General features: G+C 57.1%; 1 protein-coding gene across 26 annotated transcripts in view; it reads right to left on the bottom strand.

Moving 5' to 3' along the window:
- The window catches only part of SSBP3 (single stranded DNA binding protein 3), a 57,008-nt gene extending 38,752 nt beyond the window's left edge, over window positions 1-18,256 (bottom strand). For 16 of the 26 annotated variants that reach the window (XM_074151625.1, XM_074151620.1, XM_074151619.1 and 13 more), the window contains exons 1-4: window positions 17,978-18,239; window positions 17,745-17,817; window positions 17,487-17,548; window positions 17,059-17,143 (exon numbers count right to left, since the gene is read on the bottom strand). In XM_074151625.1, the coding sequence (XP_074007726.1) occupies window positions 17,059-17,143; window positions 17,487-17,548; window positions 17,745-17,817; window positions 17,978-18,033 (276 nt within the window). In that variant the 5' untranslated portion in view covers window positions 18,034-18,239. Of the gene's footprint in view, window positions 1-17,058; window positions 17,144-17,486; window positions 17,549-17,744; window positions 17,818-17,977 lie in introns of all 26 variants that reach the window. The other 10 variants (XM_074151637.1, XM_074151640.1, XM_074151632.1 and 7 more) reach the window with 4 other exon arrangements.
- Between the last annotated feature and the right edge of the window lie 3,682 nt (window positions 18,257-21,938).

Here is a 21,938-nt window from a genome sequence, read left to right on the forward strand (position 1 = left end):
TTCCTGGCAAGTCCTCCTCGGTGCCGTGCCGCCGAGACCGGCATCCTTTGTTTTCCTTCCCTGAGCCTGGGGAGCCCTTCTCCTCCTTCTCCTCCTCCCAGTCCTACCATCACCACCACTGCCCCAAGGCCAGGCTGCAGCCCGGCAGGTCCCCGGGGCGGTTTCTCAGAAAGCGTAACCGTTTCTGCAGAAAGTTTGGCAGCTCGGGCCAATGGCAGGACTTTCTTTAATCAACTCAAATTGCATTTTCTGCAGATAAGTCTCCCACTCTCGGCTGCCAAGAAAAAAAAAAAACAAAAAACCCCCCAAAAAACAAGCCAGACAGCAGCAAAAAAACCCAAACACCCAACCCAATACCACCACCACCCCCCATCCCCACGCAGGCTGCAAAGTCACCGCACGAGCTCACAGGGTGATTATTTATAGCCTTTCCCTCTGCAAAAGCCAAAAATAATTGTTCCAGCCCAATTACCGAATTTCTGAGCGCTCGGCTCAGGGGTAGCCACCCAAGCGCCGTGCCTCGAGCCGCTCGCCATTAGCACCCGGCGAGGTGGGATGGCTAACGGTGTTGGGCATCTCCGGAGAGGTGGCATGCTGCCGGCACCATGGTGCTTCCCCAATGACAGGTTTAGGCGAGGACAAGGTGTCTTATGGAACATAACCTCCATGGGGTTTAGCTGGGGCTCCAAGGAGGTTCCCCAATAAAGCGCTGGGCTCTAACGAGGTTTTGCTGCAGCCTGGGCTGAACCCCAGAAACCTCCATAAGTGTTTGACCATGCTGGGAACACGCACGGGAAAACGTTGAGTTGGGTTCCTTCCACCCTGTCCCGAAGCCCCAGCAGGACTGAAAGCATTCTGCAGACCCCTGCTCAGACCCCTTCCCAGGCTGTTTCAGCCCTCCCCTGGCTTCCCATCCCTCTCTAGGAGCCCTCTGATGTTGTCCGGAGAGTGTTTTTCCTCCGCCTTCAGCCCAACGCACCCACATCACCGCTACCTTTTCTGTCGGCAGCGAAGGCAGGCGAAGAGGAGCGACCAAGTTTTGCATAGGAAGAGGGAGAAAGTGCCAGGTGCCCACTCCGAGTCACCACCTCTGAGCACCTTCCCTAATATTCACAAAAAAAAAAAAAAATCCATATATACACCAAAAACACTGGTGGTGGAGTCAACCCAAGGGGTAATTCAGGACCTCCCAGGTTGGGTATCGCACATTTGGGGATGTTCATCTCTTGACAACTCCATAAAGAACAACCCAACCACCCCACAACCCAGCATGAGCCGCCTGAAGGCAGGCAGAGAGCCCGTGGCACAGGAAGAGGGAAACCCAGCTGTGCCGGTGGCCTCAGCTGAAGAACCAGTAGGAGTCCAGTTGTGGAGGAACCTGTGTGGGAACCCAGAGACGCTCCCAAAGCAAACCCACAAATAAACACATTTCGTTCTTTTTAGAGATAGCCTAAAATCTTCCCGTTATCAGGGAGGGAGTTTTCCTTTGGTATCTCCTTTGAGAGGACCAAAAGTATTGTGCTGAGCTGCTCTCATGACAGCGCTGGCCTGGGGTCCCCATGAGATGCACCCTACGCTGTAGAGCACCCAGTTGCCAGCACCTACTTCCAACCCAGGCAGCCAGTGAAGCTGCAAATGCCTAAAAAAAAAAAAAACCCAAAACCTGCCTATTCCCTTCCTATGACTCATCCCACCCCACACCATCTTCATCCTGGGGAGCTCTTCCTCCCAGGTGCAGAGGAGGGGGCTACAAACCTTCCTGGGGATCCACCTCTATGGGACACCTCCGACCAGAACTCATCTCAAACTTCAAACCGAGAAGACCACCGAGCCCCCAGCTGGGGGGACCATACGGGGTGGGGGGAACCTCATCTTTACCCCAGCAAGTGTTGTCCCCCTCCCCTTCTCTGCGAGGCTGCGCCGGCTCCAGCCGCTCCCGCGATCCAAGCGGAGCAGATGGCACGCACAACACTTACGGCTTCGCCTTCCAGCCGCCATCGCAGAGCCGCTTCTCGGCAGGGCGGAGGCGGGGGGGAGACGGCTTTTTTTTTTTTTATATATATATATATTTTTTTTTTTTCCCCCTAGCAATTTTGATTTTTTTAAAAAAAAAAAAAAAAAAAAAGCCATGTATAAACCTGCGCTTGAGACCCGGGCACCCCTGGCAGGCAGAGCGTGGTGCTCTGTGGAAGGACAGTGCGTGCCGGCTGATGGGCAGTCTGTCCGTGACTGGGGAACCAGGCTGACTGCCCGAAATTCCCCTCGAGAGGGACAAATCCTGGAAAGCCTGACAAAGCAGAGACAGGAGGGGAGGAAAAAAGGGATGAAGGGATCAAAAAAAGGACTTTCTAGGGATTCTGCTGGCTTGCCTGGATTTTCTCCCTTTTGATGGCTCGTCCCCTGCTCACCACGGGGCAGCTTCTCCTCTGTGCCACCCCAGCAGGGCGAGCATGGGGTTTTGGAGAAGCATGTCCTGAGCGGAGGAGATCCAGAGGGAAAGCTGAGCTGTGTTTTGGCTCCCTGGGACATTGGTCCACCTGCCTCCACCAGCTAAGACGGAGCAAGGCAGATGCTGTCCCACCCAGTGTGATGACTAGGCTCTGGGGGGCATTCACCAGCTTGGGGGACCAGACCTGCCCGGGTCTGATGCCACAGCGTGACGTGGTCCTCTAGTCCTACACCGATGGTTCAAACCAGGTTTTTTTTGCTTCCCGGTGGAAGCCAACACCTAGAACGAGGCTGGGAAACCATAAATCTGGGCATCGCAGACACCAGATTGCTTTCAGCAGCCGCGCTCTGCACAGAGCTCGGCGATAAGTAACAAAAAGTCTGCGCTCTGCGCCGCCGATTCCTTGTCTGGGGATGCATTAAAACCTGGGAGATGACAGATCGGCACCTCCATCCAAGAGCATCCCGGCGCTGGCTCTGCCGGGGAGGCGGATAAACAAAGGCGGCTCTCCCCGGTGTCCGCAGGCAGCTGCCACCGCCGCCTTGCGATAGCGGGAGGGGGGGTGAAAAAACAAAAGAGGTCTGCACCACCGGGATTTGCGGGAATTGGGATGCTCCCGGCGCTATCCCAGCCCTTTTATTCTATTGGTACCCGCAGGGAGCTTGGCCCCGGGCCCCTCGGACATCTCCCTTCCCAGCCTTCCCAGGAGGTCTTCTTGCCCAGCCGCCAGGGCTGGATGCCAACAGCAGTGGGAACTACTCGGCATCGCACGGCGAGGAGGAAAACATCCCAGTTTTGGGCACGGAGAGCAGTTCAGCCATCCCGGCAAAGAGCCCACCGATGGTTTGGAGCAGGCTGAAGCCGTTTTGCACCGGTCGGGTTTGGTAGATCCCTGTCCGAATCCCACGTGGTGCCCCCAACTGTGCGGGGAGAAGAGTTTGAGCGCCCGCGCGACGGCACCTGGGGATTGGGTGAGGTCAAATATTTGGCAGGGAAGTTTTCTGATGCGGTCGTTTCATTTAGATGGCCCCCACCGCTGGCAAGGATGCTCAACGATGCTTCGCACGGGGCGGTCACGACAGCAAGGGAAAAGGGAAGGCAATGGGAAATGCCAATTTGAGGATGTTCCAACAAAAAAAAAAAAAAAAAAAAAAAAAGAGAAGGCGCCATGGCTGTGGCACCACAACGCCCAGGTCACGGTCCATCCATATGTGGACACATGCTGGTTGTGCTCACCTGGCCTCGTGAGCTCCCAGCAGCCTGAAGCAGCTGGAATAACGCTGCCATGCTCCTCCCAAACCCACCCTCTTTCCCCAAAACACTGGCTGGACCCCTGCATCTCATCTCCATCCCCTTTTCCAACCGTTGTGGACCTGTGCCGCCCTCTGCGTGCCCCGTCAGTTCGTCGCTCGAGCCCCAGCTCCTCCCCACTGCTGGGTTTCACCCCAACAGAGCAGCGCAGACCCCAAAATGTGGGGTTTGGGAGTGCTAACGAGAGCATCTCTAGCTCTTAGAGGGGGAGCAGGGGACACATGGATTATTTCACCAGGCCACCAGGGCAAATCCTTTGGGAGGAGGAATGGCAAGGCAAGGAACCATCTTTGCAACCCCAAAGTTGAGTAATTATCACCTGGGCTGTGGAAAGTCCTCTCCCCCTCCCCGGGCACCAGCTCCCTGGACCCACAAGCACCCAGGGAGGGGACCGAACCGCTATCTCCCCCCCCCCCCCACCTTCCCATCCCCTGGGGGCTTTGCCGAGGAATGCCGGGGGCGGCGGCGGGGGGAGCAGCCGTGGCGGCGGCGCTGGGAAGGGAACCAGCTGGAGAGCCGCAGCCTCATGAAATAATGAAATGCCAAACCAACCCCTGCATCTTCCACAGTCTCTCAGGTCACCTACCAGATTAGGAGGCCTGTTGCTAAGGCAACCATATCTTGCAAGTGCTAGCTGAACTTCCCCATCGTTTTTAACCCTTTAAGGAGCAAAAACAAAAAGGGGGAGGGAAAAAAAAAAAAAAAAAGAAAAAGGAAATACATATAAAAAAAAACCAAAAATAAAATAAAAGGGTCATGTCGATGATTCAACCCGCGGGAGACCGGCGGAGGCAAAAGGGGAGCGGCTGGGAAAGGGAAATAAAAGAAGAGGCGCCCCAGCAGCCACCTCCCGCGCGATGCACGCCGCGCTGGCTCCCTTCCAGGCGGCTAATAAAATTATTCGGCATCCGCACACGCACGCGAGACCCGGCAAACTTTCGATGCGCCTGGCACGGCAGCGAGGGGGACCGGGGGGGGGGGGGGGGGGGGGGGGGGGGGGCAAACCCACCAAAAAAACCCCAAACCCAACCAACCACTCAACAAAAAGTCAGGTTACGCATATGAAATGGGGGCAAACAAAGCAAAAATGGAACTTTTTTTTTTTTTTTTAAAAAAACAAACAAACAAACAAAAAAAACCAACGCAACAAAACAACACACAAGCCCTCGTGGCCTCGCAGACGCCAGGCAAGCCCTGCCGCCGCGGCAAGCAGCCGGCAGGCCGGCGCCGCACGGGAGGGGACAGATGGCCGGCGCTGCGCCCGGCGGGGACGTCGGGATGGAGGCGATGGGCGCCCCGTGGCCACCCCGCCAGTTCTGCCCCAACCGAGGGCCAGGAGCACCCACCCCCCGGGGATACACGGCTCGTGCTCTGCCAGGATAAAACAACAACAAATTAAAAAAAAGAATAAAAATAAAAAAAGTAAAAAAACAGCCCCACTCACCACCCGGGGATCGTGTCCCAGCAGGGTGATGGGGACCACGGTCCCCTCCTCTTTGGGAGGATAAAACCCCATTTTGAATGCACACAAGCAGCGAGCCCCAAATATTTTTGGGATAACAGGGAGGCCTGTGAGCAGTAAGGGAAAAAAAAAAAAAAAATAAAAAAGAGGAGTAAGGCGATGCACAGGCAGCACAAGGAAAAAAAAAAGAAAAAAAAAAGGAGGGAGGGGAGAAAGAGGCATGGAAACGAGGAGAAAATGTGGAGCGGCATAAATCAGGCGGGCGGGGGGAGCCGGGGAGGCACGGCAGCACGTGCTGCATCCCGAGCGTGCGGGCAGCGCACGCGGCTGGCTCCTGCCTGCTGGGGCTGGCACCGGGAAGCAATCCGGCCTCGCGTCCCACGAAAAGGGGCTGCCACCCCTCACCGGTGCTAATTCGGGCTGGGGGTATCGGCTCTGCCACCCACCACAACATTGTTCCCCTGTTAGAATCTCTTTGGGAAAGAAAAAGCCTCCGCCGGCACCGGTGCAAAAGATGGTCAATAACAAAAATTGAGGGGGGACACCTCTTTCCACCCCCTTTCCCACCCTCCGGTCAGGATGGGGATGGCAAACGTGACAATTCCTGCTGAATTCCCCTCAAATGAGGGCAGAAAGATGGAAACTCGCTCCACATGCCACCTTCTTCCCACCAGCCTGCTCCGAAATCATAATAAGGAGAGGTGCAAGGGTCCGTGCACACCCAGCCCTGCTTTGCTCTGGGGTCATGGTGTGATGGGCTTGTGGCTGGGCCACCGTGCTGAGGGGTTGCTGGCATTGCCACCCGGCTCCGGTCCTGCCCTCCGACCTTGCCTCCATGCTGGCACCCCTGCACCTTGCCAACTGGCTGGCAGGAGAAACTTAATTAGCCTTGTCCGTCAACCCCAAACATCTGTAACCAGCAAAATTTACAACCAGAAATAAAGAGGAGTGACCTTCGCGGTGTTGAAAGACAGTTGGGTTCTTGTATTACAACGGCGGGGACAGGCAAAATTCATTATCTCTAATAGCCGTCCTTATAACCAGATTAAACACAAAGCCAGCAATTCCATATTCCCTGACCTGCCACCGTCCCCGTCCCCATCCCGGGCGGAGGGGAGCTCACACAAACCCCACCGCTGCAAATTCGGCTGGTGTTTATGCATGTGGCCACCTCCATCCCTCCTACTCGGGAAAGACAATATCCCAGCTCATCCCACCACACCAGGCTGGGCTGGGGACACCCAGCTGGTGTCACATCCCTCCTGGTCCTTCTCCAGGCAGCGCCGGGGAGATGCTCAGCTCCCCAGCGAGCATCCCAGAGTTATTCCTCGCATAAGGGATGCTGTGATGGTACCCGGAGCGGGTGCTGCAGATGTTTGCTCACGGAATGTAAGAGAAAAACACCTGGTTTCCAGCACGCAACCAAACAGAGCCTGACCCTCCGGAAACAATAATCATCATGTCCCAGTGCACGTACGTTCCCAAGCACGAGGGCTTTTGTCCTGAAGATGCAGCCAAGGCTTTCACCTCTGGCTGTGAGATGCACGCGGTGCCAATCACCGGCCAGGGAGCCGGAGCCTGTTATTTTCATCAGAGGATGTTCTCCAGGGGGACCTTCAGCTGCCAGCCAGGAGAAACAAGCCACTAGAGAAAACTTGAGCCTCCTAATGGCTTTTTCTTCACCACCCCCAGCCCTGGCAGCAGCATGAGGACAGATCCTTCTCCAGAAGATGAGCACCAGCGGGGCCAGCTGGTTTCTCCCGTGTTCAGCAGCAACAAGTCAAACTGCTTGGAAAACACTTAAGGTTGGGGAGGGGGGCAGGGGAAGCTTCAAATGGACCAGGCGGACGGTGCACCGTGCTAGAGCAATGGTAAAAGTTAAAATTAATTAGCTGGCAGGATGACAAAGAAGCCATTGTGCAGCATGGTAGAGCAATCCAAGTACAAAGGCTTTATATAAGTCCTGTTGAAAACTCCTTGATGACTGCAGGTAAGGACGGATAAGCGGTTAGGACACGCCGTGACACCCTGAAGGGCTCCAGGACAGGCAAGAAAATGTGCTTTTAACAATGAAACAAGCCCTGGGAGCATCAGCCTGGGCCTTCTCTCCAGAGGGGACTGGCAAAGGCGTGAAGTGCCCCGGGCATTATCGGTGCTGCGATGCCCAGGATAAACCAAAACCAGCTGGTTTTGGTTTTTCTTCAAAGAAAGGAGCCCTTGAGCTGGGCTGAGGATGCCCATGTGCAACACAGACCAGCATCTGCCTCCTTGTAAGCTCCCACCTCCATCCCCAGCCGTACCCCACCAAGCACACCCCTGCTGAACCCCACCTTGATGTCACCAAGCGTTCTGAAGCGTGGCTGCCCCTGCCTCAAATCAGACCCCAACAGGGTCTTACCAAACCAGACCTACCTCCTGCAGAGAAAGACCCCAAGAGGTCTCCATCACCCAGTGGAGATCCGGGTTCTGCTCCTCAGGGAGGAGCTGGCCCCCTTCCAGAGCTGCTGGGGACGCAGGATGGGGGGCTGAAGCTGCAATGGAGAGTCACCCCAATGCCGCTACCAGCCACAACCCACCCCCAAACCTTCACCTTCCTCCTCCTCACTGCAAGCATCACTCCCGGGCAGGGGAATGTGGGGGCTCAAGGAGCCCCTGTGCCCCACAGCCTGCCCTTATCTCACTGGGGATCCCCCAAAAAATGGGGGGGAGCACCCAGCAAGGGCTGGGCAGAGCCAGGAGGGCAAGGAGGGTGCTCTGTGGGGCTTTGGCGGGGGAGCAAAGCCAAGAGCGATGCCGCAGCCTTATCTGCCCACCCCAAACCAGGGTGCGCTGCGAGGAAGCACCCTGCCCCCTTCCTCGGCGTGCACTGCATTTTTTTTCCACTTAAAAAAAAAAAACAAACCCAAAACAACAAACCGAGCTCCCAGCTCCTCCCCAGCCTAGAGGCTGAGCTGCAAGGGGCGGGGGGGGGTGGTGATCAGAGGGTTTTTACCCCTTACGGTTGCCAGAAATGAATAAATAAGCAAAGCCAAGGTTTGGGACACCCTGTTTTGGGAGGAAGGGGATGCCAGCCGGCCACTTGTCTCGGTGGGCACCCATCGGTGCCGGACCAGGCGTGATGGCAGCCACAGGGGTGGAAGCTGGAGCAGGAGGCGGGCACAGGAGAAAACCCATATCAGCTCTGGGCTGGTGTGTCCGCTGGGAATGCCACGGGATGCTGGCACCCAAGCTGTGCCATGCAGGTCATGCTCACCAGCAGGCAAAGCTACTGCCATGCAACCTCTGCTTCCATTTGTGGCCAAAAAAATCCCAATTATAGGTGCGAGCTCAGCCCTGTGAGGTTGTAAGGAACCAGCCCAAATCCAGGGAAGATGGGAGGGAAAAGACCCCCACCCCTGACCCTGTCTGAGGCGGGCAGGAGGGGCGGCGAGAGCTCATTTTCACTACAGAAAGCCGCCGCACCCCAGGAGGAGAGGCGCCAGATCAAGTGTTCAAGGGTTGATGCAGAAACAGTAAGAAGGAAAAAAAAAAAATTAAAAAGAAAATGTTAGCTTAAGACACAGCCAGAGGTCTTCCTTTGGACTTTATCTTGAGGCGGCAGGCTGCAGCCACGCTGCCTCGCACACAGATGGACCCCACAGCCTCCCGCCCGGCTGGGGAACGTGGAGGTGGAAGTCACCTTCCCAAAAGCCACCGGTTGTGGTGGTGATGGCCATGGAGGAGGAAGAGTAAGGCAGGTTGGGCGAGAGCTTGATGGCCAGGTGTGAAGCACTGCCCTGCTCCACCACCCCAACCATGTGCCAAATATATAGGCATATGCATCTATATCTCTACGTATATCTTAATTCTGCGTATTACATACATTTAATTGCATATATAAGCAGACACATATATTTCACTTAATTCCCATGTTAGCAGTCTTCATGCACCCAGCATTCAACCCAGGCAGGAGAGCGGGCATTTCTTCCTCCCCAAAAATACATATAAATAATTTAAATGCACAAACCTGAGACAAAAGAGAAGCCGCCCTTACCACAGGGAAAGCTGCACCCCAGGCATGCCCAAACCTTACCCAAATCCCACCCACCCCACTCCCCGGGTGCCTTTCCCACCCCAACCGGGCACAGGGGATGGGTGTCACCACCGCAGGATGCGGGGATGGGAGTGGGGAGGTGGCAGTGGGTGGGTGGGGGGAGCCAGCTGTGTCCCAGCACGCGTGGGAAGCTGCACCCACAAGCAGCCGCCCCGTATTTTGGAAATCCCCCCACCCCCTTTGACTGCACAGCTGTAGCTTTGAACTCAGCTCCCGGCACTTGTGGCCACGAGCAGGAGTTTTGAGAGAAGAAAAAAAAAAAAACAAAAACACCAAAAAACAGAAAAAACAACCTGAAAAACAAAAACCCCCGAAGTGAGGTGGAGGCAAGGTATTTGTTTACTTAAAAAAAGAAAAAAAAAAAAAAAAAAAAAGCTGTTTTCACTCCTCGCCAGCCCAGAGCAAAGCACTCCTTCCCCCTTGCTGAGCCCCCCAGCCCCCGACCCACCAGTGGGATGCTGGTGAGGATACAGCCCTCTCCCTGCTCCCCATGGACAGAGCGGGGTGAACCCCGGCACTGGCTGGGCTGGGATGCTCCGAGGGGAGGGGGACGGGGACAACACACCACAAGCTGCTCCAGCCACTGCATCCCTCTGCCATCCCCTCTGTTTCTACGGATCTCAAGGAAAAACAGGACCAAAGGCTGCTGCAGCAGCTCCCCCAGCTCCTCTCCAGAGCACCCCCCCGGCAGCGAGGGCTTCACGCAGCCGGGTGCCATTTCGGTGGTGTGGGCGGGCACGGTGAAAGAGGAGAAAGAGCCGGAGCCCCCCACTCGCTCCCCGGCAGCTGTTTCCAATAGATCCAGGGACAGCTTTACAAGAGAGAGAAAAAGAGGAAAAAAAAAAAAAAAAAAAAAAAAGGGAACAAAAGGTAGGAGAAAATCCAAGTTTCCAAGGTAAGGAAGGAAATGATCAGGAGAACAGGAAAGCCTCACTCGTACCCAATACACGGCGTCCTGACCTAACGAACCTCCCCGCTGCCCACGCAGCAGGACGGGGAGCCCCCACCACCCCCCCTGCCATGCCGGACCGCCGGGCAGCCTCTCCGGCACGGCTCATGGCCCCTCGCCCTCTTTGTTCCTCCGAAGGGACCCCGGAAAGCAGGGGAGGGCAGGGCTGCGAGCTTTGTGCTCGCCCAGAGGCCGGCATCTGCCGGAGGGGGGTGGTGGTGGTGGGGGTGGTGGGTGGCCCCCCCCCCAGCCCACCGTGCCGGGTTCCCTCGCTGGCCTCACCGCGCTGGCCCACGTGGCCGCTTCGCCGCCGGGGCAAACAATGGGATGGCGCGGGCTGCCGCGCTCGCCACGCAAGGCCTTCCTCCTCCTCATCACCATCATCATCCTCCTCCTCCTCCCTGCCACGGGCTTTGCTTGCCACGGGGAGCTGGCCCCTCTCGAGCACCGGTGGTGGTGGGGAGGGGGGGTTTTAAAAAAAAAAAACAAAAAACAAAAAACAAAAAAAAACCCCAAAACAATAAGGAAAAAAAAAAATATACAGAAATCTCACCGAAAATGAAACAAAAAAAAGGCTCAAATCTGCCTCGCTGCTGCACATCGGTTCGTGCAAGGCGAGGACACGCTGCGAGATTGGTGATGGGGGGACACACACCTCCACGGGCAGCACCCAGGGGTGCCGGGTGTCCCCCCCACACACACACACCATGGCACTAAGCCCCATCCCTCATTCAGGATTGAGGAAATCCTCCCCTCTCCTCTCGTCCCAGCCCCGGTTTTTCCGGAGAAAACCCTCCCGGATTGGAGCCGGAGAAACTTTGCGTCTTCACACCATTTGTTGACATAAAATCCATCCCCTGCCTTACTTTTGCAGAGGCATTCGGGGTGGGGTGGAGGGGGGGGGGTGGGGGGAGAACGTCTGTTTCCATTTGAAACTGTCAAAATTAGCATTCAGTAATTAAAAATCACACCCTTTCTCTTAATAACCTAACCAGCATGATACAATCAGGTTGTGCCAACTCTTTAATCTAATTGACTAATTACAGATTTTAATTTAGTCAGTTACTGAACAACTGTTGACAATTTGTTTTCATTAGGGACAGAACAGGATAAATATTTAGGCTCCCCACTCAAAGACTAAGACATAAGCTCTGGGCTCTGACCTCCGGTTTCGTGCCGGCACCTTCTCCATTGGCATCACCCATGGAAAGGTGCTGCTCCGGAACGCCCTGGTCCCGCCAACCGGGAAGCGTGGAAGTGGAGGTTGCTCCATCCCGACAGCCGATATTGTTTAAAATATAAAATTAAACTAATCCAAGCTTTGCAGGGTGCTTCCAGTAAAAGCGGTGCGTAAGCGGACGCTCAGGCTCGCAGGCAGGATGGGCACACCAGTACCCCAAACTGGGAGGGAAGGCTGAGCCCAGCGCACTGCCAGGAGGGAGTTTCTGTATTTTTTTATTTTTATTTTTTTATTTTTTTTTTGTTAAAGTGATGTGGAGTTTTGCAGCTGCTCCTGGCAGCCTGCCATTCCCGAAGGAAACTCCTCTCTCCAGTTACCTACGGGGGAACCCTGTCCCTGCAGAGCGGAGCTGGATGGAGCCCAGATGGAGCACGGTCCCGCATGGAAATGGGCTGGAGCTGTGCGTGCCACCAGCTGAGCCCCATGCCCAGGGCTCCAGTGATGCCCCGAGCGGATTCCCAGGGACCACACAAAGCTGTTCCTAACCTCTGTCCCTGCGTTGCGCTAAACTTACCCCAAAAACGCCTGCTCTCCTATGCAATATGTTTCTGATACACTGCCTGCAAAGGGCTCACTGTAGAGGCGTTCATGGACAGTCACCATCAATGCAGAAGCGCTCAAGGACCGTAGAGGCGTTCATGGACAGCCACCATCAATGCAGAAGCGCTCAAGGACCGTAGAGGCGTTCATGGACAGCCACCATCAATGCAGAAGCGCTCAAGGACCGTAGAGGCGTTCATGGACAGCCACCATCAATGCAGAAGCGCTCAAGGACCGCAGAAGCGCTCATGGGCCACCACCACCATCACCACCGCAGAAGCGCTCATGGGCCACCACCACCATCACCACCGCAGAAGCGCTCATGGGCCACCACCACCATCACCACCGCAGAAGCGCTCATGGGCCACCACCACCATCACCACCGCAGAAGCGCTCATGGGCCACCACCACCATCACCACCGCAGAAGCGCTCATGGGCCACCACCACCATCACCACCGCAGAAGCGCTCATGGGCCACCACCACCATCACCACCGCAGAAGCGCTCATGGGCCACCACCACCATCACCACCGCAGAAGCGCTCATGGGCCACCACCACCATCACCACCGCAGAAGCGCTCATGGGCCACCACCACGACGTGCACAGAGGCACTCATGGACCACAGCCATCCCGCTTGCTGGTCCCACACCCACCCCACACAGCCAAGAGCCTCTTCGCTGGTCCTGAAGCAAGAAGACAGCCTGGCACAGGGGAGACGACAGTCACACCAAACACCTCATGCATGCAGAGCATCTCCTCCCGGGAGAGGTTCCACACAACCATTTTGCCTGCTGAGATGCCACACCATGAGGTGGCTACACAGACCCCCGGGAGCGGAAGATGCTGCGACAATGAGTAGATGCCCTCCTTCAGCCCAGGGATGCCCAGACAGTGATGCCAGGATGGGGGGGCCCATCCTGGGATGTGACAGGCAGATCCAGCAGAGAAGGACCACTTCCTACACCTTGTCTCCAAAACATGGCTGAGAGGGCACTTATAGCGGGGGAAACAGCTGGGTTTGGGGTTCACACTCCAGTGCCTGGGTGACACCCCCAGCCCGTACTGCCAATGGGCCAAAAATCCTTCCATCCGCTTGAGTTTCATCTTGTTCCCCACTGAGCAAAGTCTTGCACGCTAACGCCAGCAAGCCTGGATGGGCTTCAATCCTTCTCCAGGGGCTTCAGAAACCCTCTAACCGAGATCCCAATCCAAGGGGAATCGTTTCAGATGGTGGGGGAAAAAAAGGAGGAGCCCTTGTTGTCCCAAACCAGCATGAGAAGACACGAGCTCCAAGCACACCATCTTTTCTCAGACCAACCACCCCCACTGCAGCAGAGCATCCTTCCAGACCCAAGTTAGAAAGAACTGCAGCAGCTTTCCAAAGTTAAAAAACGCTAAATAAATCAATGCTTTGCTCTAACAGCAAGCTGAGGCCACCGCTCCCCAGGTCTCGCGCGCTGCAAGGACAATATCATTTCCAATGCTCCCGAGTGTGGGTCCTTCTCAGGAGGGAGAAGAGGAGGGGAAGGATGAAGTCAAAGTCTCCAGCAGCCAAAGGCTACCCCGATTTTTCTCTCCTGCAGGCTGACGCCCCGAGCTGGCCGTGCAGGCAGAGCAATACCACAAAAAAAAAAAAAAAAAAAAAGTATGTAGCAACAGTCAACTAGATTTAAGTTCATTTTCTGTAGCTCGAGGCCAAAATCGACTGAAGTGGTTCTGGTGATCAAGTTTTCTGCAATTCCCCTTTCTATGTATTAGCTCTTTGACAGAAATTCACTGCGGTATTTAAACTGGCACTCATCACCGCTAACTCAAATTGTATTGGCTTTCACGGCGTTGAAATGCTCAACTGCGACCAGCCATCGGCCAATTCCCAGATAACGCGGCGGCTGAAATCCCCTGTCATGCCGAGCGATCCCGTTGCAAGCTCCCCCCCGGCTCCGGGAGCGTGCCGTGAGGCCGGCACGTTCGCCCACGGGGATTTGGGCTCCTCCGCCAGGCAAAGCAACGGCTACGGGCTGAGTTTTAGGAGCCGACGGCTGCTCACCGTGCTGTTAACTTGGATAAACTCCTTCGATACAGGTGGGAGAGGCTGACTAATAACTCCCTGACCAGCACAGCTCGTTAGCTGCGCTAACGGACTCATACCCATGCTGCTGGAGATGGAAGGGAAGAGAAACATGGCATTCCTCCCACCTGCACCAGGTGAATCCCTGCTCCCATCACCCCTCTCCCAAAAAGCACCTTTCTACTGAGTCCCAGCAACCTTCTGTCCCAGCTTAGGGGGGAAAAAAAACTCAGGGGAAAGGTAAAAAGCAATATTCCTCAGCCACGGAAAGAACCCGTGGCTTTCAAGGGTCCTCCCCAAAAAAGAGTGGTAGGATTTCTCCTTGGAGTTCTCTCCCCCCCCCCCCCCTCACTAAAGTGTTCAATATTAAAAACTAGAGGGGGAAATTGGCGATTTGTCCTGCTGCTCCTAGTAGTTTTCATAGGGTTACGCTGGGAAATTAAATGGAAATGATGCAGCATGCAAATGCCACCCTTAGCACCCCGCTAACGAGGCGCACCGTTCCCCCATCAAAGACGGGTCTCCCGGGGCAAGCACCACTCCGGCGCCAGCTACGGGAGGGCAGCGTGCCAGACCCTGGCTGATCCCAGCACCGCCACCCTGATCCCCCTGTTTGACCCTTAGAGCAGCACAGTAAATACTTTGGGTAAATAAACACCGTATTTCGGGCAAACACTGAGTTGGCCACCCCGAGGTTGCCCGTCTTTGGCCAAGTGTAAATACGACGCTCTACCAACCTGGGACAAGACTTGTATCGGGATATTTTTTAACCGCAACCCCCAAACGAATTGACTCCTGACTCATTGGTCCAGCCCCGTTTGGGGCTCGCACCCCGTATTTTAGCCGCCACGTGCCGCTAATGGGCTGTGGGGGTTTGGTCCTTGATAAAAACCTGCATTTTCAGCTCCGGCGCCCATCGGCGAGGCTGGCCACCACGCACACCAGCACCAGGAGCCCGCCCTGGCAGGGAGGCCGGCGAGAAACAAGGCGCTATTCACACTTCCCCGGTTATCATTGGGTTCTTTGGTCAATATTTAAGTTTTGGCCGGGCGGATCCCTCGCCCTGTAAAGTACACGCCGTGCGGGGAAAACACCGGAGAGAGGGACTGCGCCGTGAGCATCCGCCACCGGCCAACGCCGGGCAGGAGAAGCACAACTCCCCCCACCACCACCACCTTTTGGGGCCAAAACACGCGCTGGGAAACCAAAGCGGTGCCACCAAGCCACGGCACAGGGGAGTGGAAATCTTCTTAAAAGAGTCTTGGCGGTAAAACCCAAAAGGTAAAGCACTTGGGGCTGTTACAAAACTGCATTACACCGAGAATTAAAAACAATCAGGATTGTGTCTATTTACTGTAAGCTTAAAGCAACGTGTATTAAAGAAGTTTATGCGAATCATCTAATGCACTCAGGCCTATTGTTAGAATTATTACCAAGCTAAAAAAAGATTAATTTCTCTAAATACACTAAATCCTCAGACACGACGAGGAGGGAGGCTGCTGTGAACAGAGCATTACCATGTCTTGGTTGCTAATGTCATCTTCACCTGCGGCTTTGCCACCCAAAGATCTACCTTTGCCTTGCTCTCCCCACGAGCCTGCTGTGCCAACCGGGCTCCAAAAAACCCCAGGATTTGGCCCAAAACGCCCAGGAAGCGAGCAGCTGCCCACGCCGAGCCAAGCACTGGTGGATGCTCTGCCAGTTGTCAGCTCTGACCCTCGGTTCAGGAGTTCACCATCTTAATCTGACCCAGTAAAAACAAGCGATGCAGAGAGTGGCCGTGGGGAGGTACAGACAGACAGACCAACCTCCATCAAGCAAACACCCAGATCCGCTCCCCCCCCCCTCACCATGCCCTGGCGGGACAGGCATCTTTCCGCCCCAGGGCAAAGAGGAGAAGCAGCTCAGCAGCCAGCCCAGGCTCTCCAGTAGCCCCAGGGCGACCAGCAAGCAGGACCACCACAAAGGTCCCCAAGATGCTGGCCCAGCGCTGCTCGCCGGCAAACCCTGGCGCATCCCAACCCAGGCATGTCGAGGCAACGAGAAACTCGGGAAGGGAGGAAAAAATGGTTTCCATACCATAGGCTACCCGGAGCAGACAAAACCAGCTCCTGCTATGCAGGGTTTAAACTCACTTGACTGGGGTCCAAGCCCGCAGCCAGGTGACTAATCCTTTGATGCAAATTCCTCCCGACGCTGCAGATGCGGGCGACGGGTGCGGGATGGGAGCGGGAAGCCCACCCATCGCCCACCAGAGCCGACACACCGCGCGCCCCCGCCAAGAAGTCTCTTTTTGGGAAGACACCTCAGCCCCAGGAGCATCATATCCCTGGGTCAAGCTCTACAGAGAGCAACCCAAAAATACTGACAGATGAGATGAACACCCATCAACCAAGGCGGGGGGGGGGTCCTGCAACACCACCCTTCAACGAGCAAACACCTCTGCCTCGCTGGTGGGGAAGGAGGACTCAGACAACTAAGGAAGCCCCCAAGCTTGCCGAAGGCAAGGAGATGTTTTTCCTGGGGCATTCAACACCATTTTCGAGGAACACCCCCCCCCCTCCACCGCAATCCAAACCCCTGCCTCCTCAGCATGAAATATCTCACTATCGATCCTCTAGAAAGAAAAAAAAACAACAACGCTTTGTTGTCCATTGCCATGCAAAACTGCTTAATTCTACCAATAGCCCCAAACACCTTCAAGTGCTTAAGATAAGTATCTGAGCTAATTTACATAATTGCAACATTATGAAATACTGTTCAGTCAAATCAGAACGCTGTCGGTTAAAGAAAAAAAATAATGAAATTACCCCCCCCCCCAAAAAAAAAAAAAAAACCCCAACTTGTTGTGCTTTTGCCAGGGGGTTAGCTTGGCTGTCGGCGCGCCGGAGAAGCCCGACGAACGCCGTTAATTACCGCCGTGGGATGAGAAACTTGTTACTCACGTAGTCATGAAAGGCTTTGGCTTCGCTCGAGTGTTCGCAAGTGTCTCGCCTTTCGGGGGCGGCGCAGTAGAGGTCCCAAAACACGCTGCGTGGCGGAGAAAAAGTCGGGAGAGAAGAGGACGTTACTCACCAGGGCTTGGTGGAGGCGGGGGGGGACACCAGAAGTGACCCACTGGGGAGGGGGACAGCAGCGGGATGCCACGATCTGCTTGCTCCCGTGGGGCGTCGAGGCGCGACGGGGCGGCTTTGCCGCCCCGTCGCGCCTCGACGCCCCACGGGAGCGAGGAGACGGGACGTTTTGGGGCATTTTAAGGCATTTGGGGGTGTTGCCGACTCACACCATCACTGGGGGCTTCGCCCCCGCGTGGGCTAGCGGGCAACCTGGGGGGTGTCCCCCTCCGTTTCCCTCCCCTTCCCCCATTACTTACCACCACCAGGAGTGCAGGAAACCGGGTGGCTCGCCCAGCGTGATGTTCTTCTCCCACCGGATCTGCGAGGAAGGTTGGGGAGGGGGGAAAGAAGGCAAAGGTGGGGGGGGGGGGGGGTCACGGGTGGGCGTGGGCCCACGCGTGGCGACCCGCCGCCGCCGCCCCGCACAAAATGGAGGGCGGGCGTGAGGAGGAGGAGGCGGCGGCGCACAAAGGGCGGCGGAGGTGGGAAGGGGGGGGGAGACGGCTGGGGCTCACCTCGGACAGGAAGGTCTGCGCCGACTTCTGGGCGCCGACGTGCAGCAGGTACTCGTAGACGTACAGCGCCAGCCTGCAACAGCCGAGCGGCGGGTTAAAGGAGGAGGAGGAGGAGGAGCACCGCAAACCCCGCACTCCCCCCCTCCATATTCCAACACCCCCCACCACCACCACCACTACCACCACCACCACACACACACACACCGCCCCGCACAAAGCCGCCCCGCGCTTACTTCTCCCGCGCCTGCCCGTCCGAGGGCACCGCCGAGCCCTTCCCTTTGGCGAACATGGTCCGCGGTGAGGAAGGAGAAGGGGGAAAGGGGACGGGGGGGGGGAGGAGGGGGGAGGGGGGGGGTGGCCGGCCGGCCACCGGGAGCGCCGCTGTACCCGCCGCGGAGGGGAGCGCCGCGGGAGGGAGAGAGGGAGGGAGGGGGGGGGGGAGGCTGTCAGAGAGCCGGCCGCCGCCGCGCCCCCATCGCCGCTCCGCCGCTCGCTGCGCCCGCCGCGCCGCTGGCCGCGCACCCGAACGTGGCCGCGCCGGGCACCGCCTCCCCCCCCCCCCCCCTCCCAACAACGCCGCCGCCGACGGGCGTCCGCCGCCACCAATCAGCGGCCGCAGAGGGTGGGGCTAAACCGCGCCACGCCCTCCTCCGGAGGCGGCGGGCGGCCTCCCGGCGGGAGGGAGGAGGAAGACGCGCGGTCCTAACGTCCACCCAGCGCGAGGAGGCTTTGGGCGGCGTGGCGCGGCGGCGTGGGCCTTTAAGGCGGCGGGCCGCGGCGCGCAGCGCTCTCTGATTGGTCGGCGCCGAGGAGACCTCGGAAGGGGGGACTTGAAACCGCCCGCCGGGTGGTGAAGAGGAGGGAGGGGGGGAGAGCGCGTCGGTGCGGCCGGGCGGGCGCTGCCTCAGGCCGTGGCGCCGGGCGGGACCCGGGACCCGCCGGGGCCGGACCGGAGGCGGTGGGAGGCGGGGGCCGGAGCGGCCCCCGCCTCCCACCGCCTCCGGTCCGGCCCCCGCCTCCCACCGCCTCCGGTCCGGCCCCGGCGGGTCCCGCCCGGCGCCGTTCACCCCAACCCCGCCGCTGCGGGTAGTTACCTCAGGGCCGGGCTTTGAGGAGCCCTGAGGGGAAGCCCGGAGTCGGCCTCCACACCCCCCCCCCCTTTGGCTGCCAACTTCAGGGCCTCCAGTCGCGGGGCGAGGCTTGCGGCGGGGCCCCACCGCCTTGTTTTTTTGCTTCGCTGCCCTTAAAAAAATAAAAAAGCACAACAAAAACAAGGCGAGATTGGGGTCTGGGAGGGCTAGAGGGGGGGGGGTCGCAGCCCCGCCGCCATGCTGGGGTCCCTCAGAGTGTGTGTGTGTGGGGGGGCCTTGTGCCTCGCACAGGGGGTTTGCTGGAGGCAGAGCTGCACCCCTGATGTGGGAACAGCACAAGAAATAAGGGCTTTAAAGAGCTTCCCCCCCCCCTCAGGCCTCCCTTCAGCCTCCACGAGCAAAACCTGGCGGAGATGGAGGCCGGGTGGTGAGTTGGGGTGATGCGATTCGTTACCCATGGTTAAAATGGAGGGGTTGCCAGCACGGAGCCCCCACCCTGCCAAGGCTTGCGGAGATTGAGCAGGGGCTATGTGTGCCCCGCAGCCCTCCGTGCGAGGTTCGAGGTGGAGGAGCGCTGCTGCGCCCTGTGGGAATGTTCACGGCCACGGAGAGACCTGCCCGAGCAGGGCAAAACTCGCTCAAAAGCAAGGTTTAAAACAAACGGCGGGGGGGGGGGGGGGGGGGGGGAGAAGGATAAATATCTCCTCGCGATGCGGTAGGTCCAAAAAGGATCAAAACTTGAAGGCGTCCTAGATCCTCTCTGTGGAGAGAGAAAACCTGGCGCTTCTCACCACAGTTTTGCTTTTGCAGGGTGTTGATGGTAGAAACGAGGAGAGGGGTGTTGGGGCTCGGTTCCGTGCACGCTTCTGTGGCAGAGACCGGAGGGCCAGGCCAGCACATCCCAAGCTTCGTGTCTCCCGAGCTTTCGCGTCCCTCTGCTCCTCCGTCAGGCTCAAAAATAACCGGGAGCCTCCCCCGGGACTGAGGCTACGGGATAAATTTGACCCTCCAGCAGCATGTGAGGTGTTCGCTAAAATACCCCCGGTTAAAAATAATGCCCTGGTAAGTCTGTACCTTCTGCGTGGAGGTGGAAAGCATTAATGCCGCCAGCGTGATCGGCGCCATGCTCTCGGCAGCAAAAAGGCCCCTCTGTGCCCAGAATATCGCCCTGCCCCGCTTCTGTTCATCGGGAGCTTGTTTTCTTTCAAATCCTTGATTTTTGGGGACAGGTGAAGAGACAAAATCCAACCACCTCTTCTCCCCGAGCCCTGGGTCCTTTGGGAATTGAAGCTAGCCCAAGGAAATACGATGGGAGCTGGGATCTCTCCTTCCTTAGGTGCCTTCAGGGGTCTGATTGCAGGTCCCCAGCTGGAAGGAGAGGACATCTCGGAGATGCTCGGAGGAGAGAGCAGCCCAGGGGGGGCCAGGAAGCCACTTTTGCACTCCCCTCTCTCCTCCGGACCAGCTCTGGTTCTCGGCAGTTGCTAGGGGAGATGGAGACGAGCGGTTGATGGAAATCTTCCCCAAAGTGGCACCAAAAGAAAGTAGAAACTCCCAACCCGTGTGAACCTGCCAGGTACCAGCCCTGCCGTCGCATCTTCCACGACCCAGTGATTAGTGCAAATTATAAGCCGGTGCTTTGGACCGACTTAGCCTGAAGATCAGAAAGGAGACTCATTTCATATCATCACCACCGCAGAAGGCAATTAAATGGCTCTGCGAAGTTTTAACGCAAGTTACGACAGGAAATCTAGGGGGGGAAAAAAAAAAAAAAGAAGAAATCCCCACACCCGGAGCCGGCAGCTCTGTCTCGCCGCCTCGCAGGAGGACGTACCACGGCTACCGAGCACTCCCAGGGCTCGGCGGGCAACCTGTGGGCTACCTTAACTCGCCTGGGCTTTCTCGTTGTCGGGAGTTTTTTTTTCTTGGGTGGCAGCAATTAAGGCAACAGAATTCATTAAGAAACCCCAAACCAAGAGCCCAGACGTTTTGGTTTTGTTTTTTTTTTTAACCAGCCACTGGTGGGTTTCTCCCACCTCCCTTGCTGGGGCCACATTGCACAGCACCCACCCGGGGGGTACCTGACAAGACCCCGCTCTGCCGAGCCCCAAAACTGGAGAAGGTGTTGGGGGGGGAAGGCAGCATTTCCCCCCCCCCCGGCACAGCGGGGGGAAGGCAGGAACGCGCCGGGGCTGCTGTGGGATCCCCGTGGGCAGGGATGCGCAGCAGGAAGGACAGGTTTGGGAGGGAGTAGCTGTGGGAAGAGTGGCCTCTCCACGTTGCATATTAACGCTCCACGGGCTTTTAATTGCGGTGGGACCTCTCGCGCGGGAGCCATTAGCATGCAATGCGGAGGAACACGTATTTTTGGGATGCCTGCCTGGCTCGCAGGCTCTCAGCCGTGGGGAGGTGGTGGGCCGTGGGATGCAGGGAGAGGTGTCTTGCCGTTGTCGTCCCCTCCCCAGGGACGCCGCTGGAGTCGCAGCTCCTTCCTCAAGCCCCTGAATCATCCCCGCTGCCATCTGCTGCACCCTCGCTCTTCCCCGCAGATGTCCTTCTTCCTTCCCCAGAAGGAGATGAGAACCGAGGACGAGGTGCCAAATGCGGCTTCAAACAGCATCTAATAAAACACAGGATTAATTTCTTCTGACTGGTGTTCAATGGCTCTGATTAAGCAGAGCAGGATTTAATTAGCTTGTTTGGACTGCCTCGGAACCCGTGCCAAAGGTGGGGGAGTCTCAGCAGCTGGGTCCCCCCCTGGACCCCAACCAGGAGCCACCGGGGGCCAGCAGGGCCTTCCCCCCATGGAGCAGAGCTCACTGCTTGCTCCACCAGGCTGGGGACACAGACAGGTTGGTGGCCCCGCCAAGGGGCTACTTCTGTCTTCCCAAACCGCGTCTCATCCTCTAAACCCCATGCCTCTCGGCATCAACCAAACTCGCCCTGCCACCGAGTCCTTGAATTTAAACTAACCCTGTTCTCTCCCTGATTTACTACCAGTTGCTGGCTCCTCTCCTCTCCCTCCGCCTGTCTCCTTTAACCCATTTCATTATCTATGCTAGCTTAGGCTTGTCTACGTGGGAACATCACGGTGGAGATATTG

This window comes from Numenius arquata, chromosome 8 (assembly GCF_964106895.1).
Source record: "Numenius arquata chromosome 8, bNumArq3.hap1.1, whole genome shotgun sequence".
Lineage (NCBI taxonomy): Eukaryota > Metazoa > Chordata > Aves > Charadriiformes > Scolopacidae > Numenius > Numenius arquata.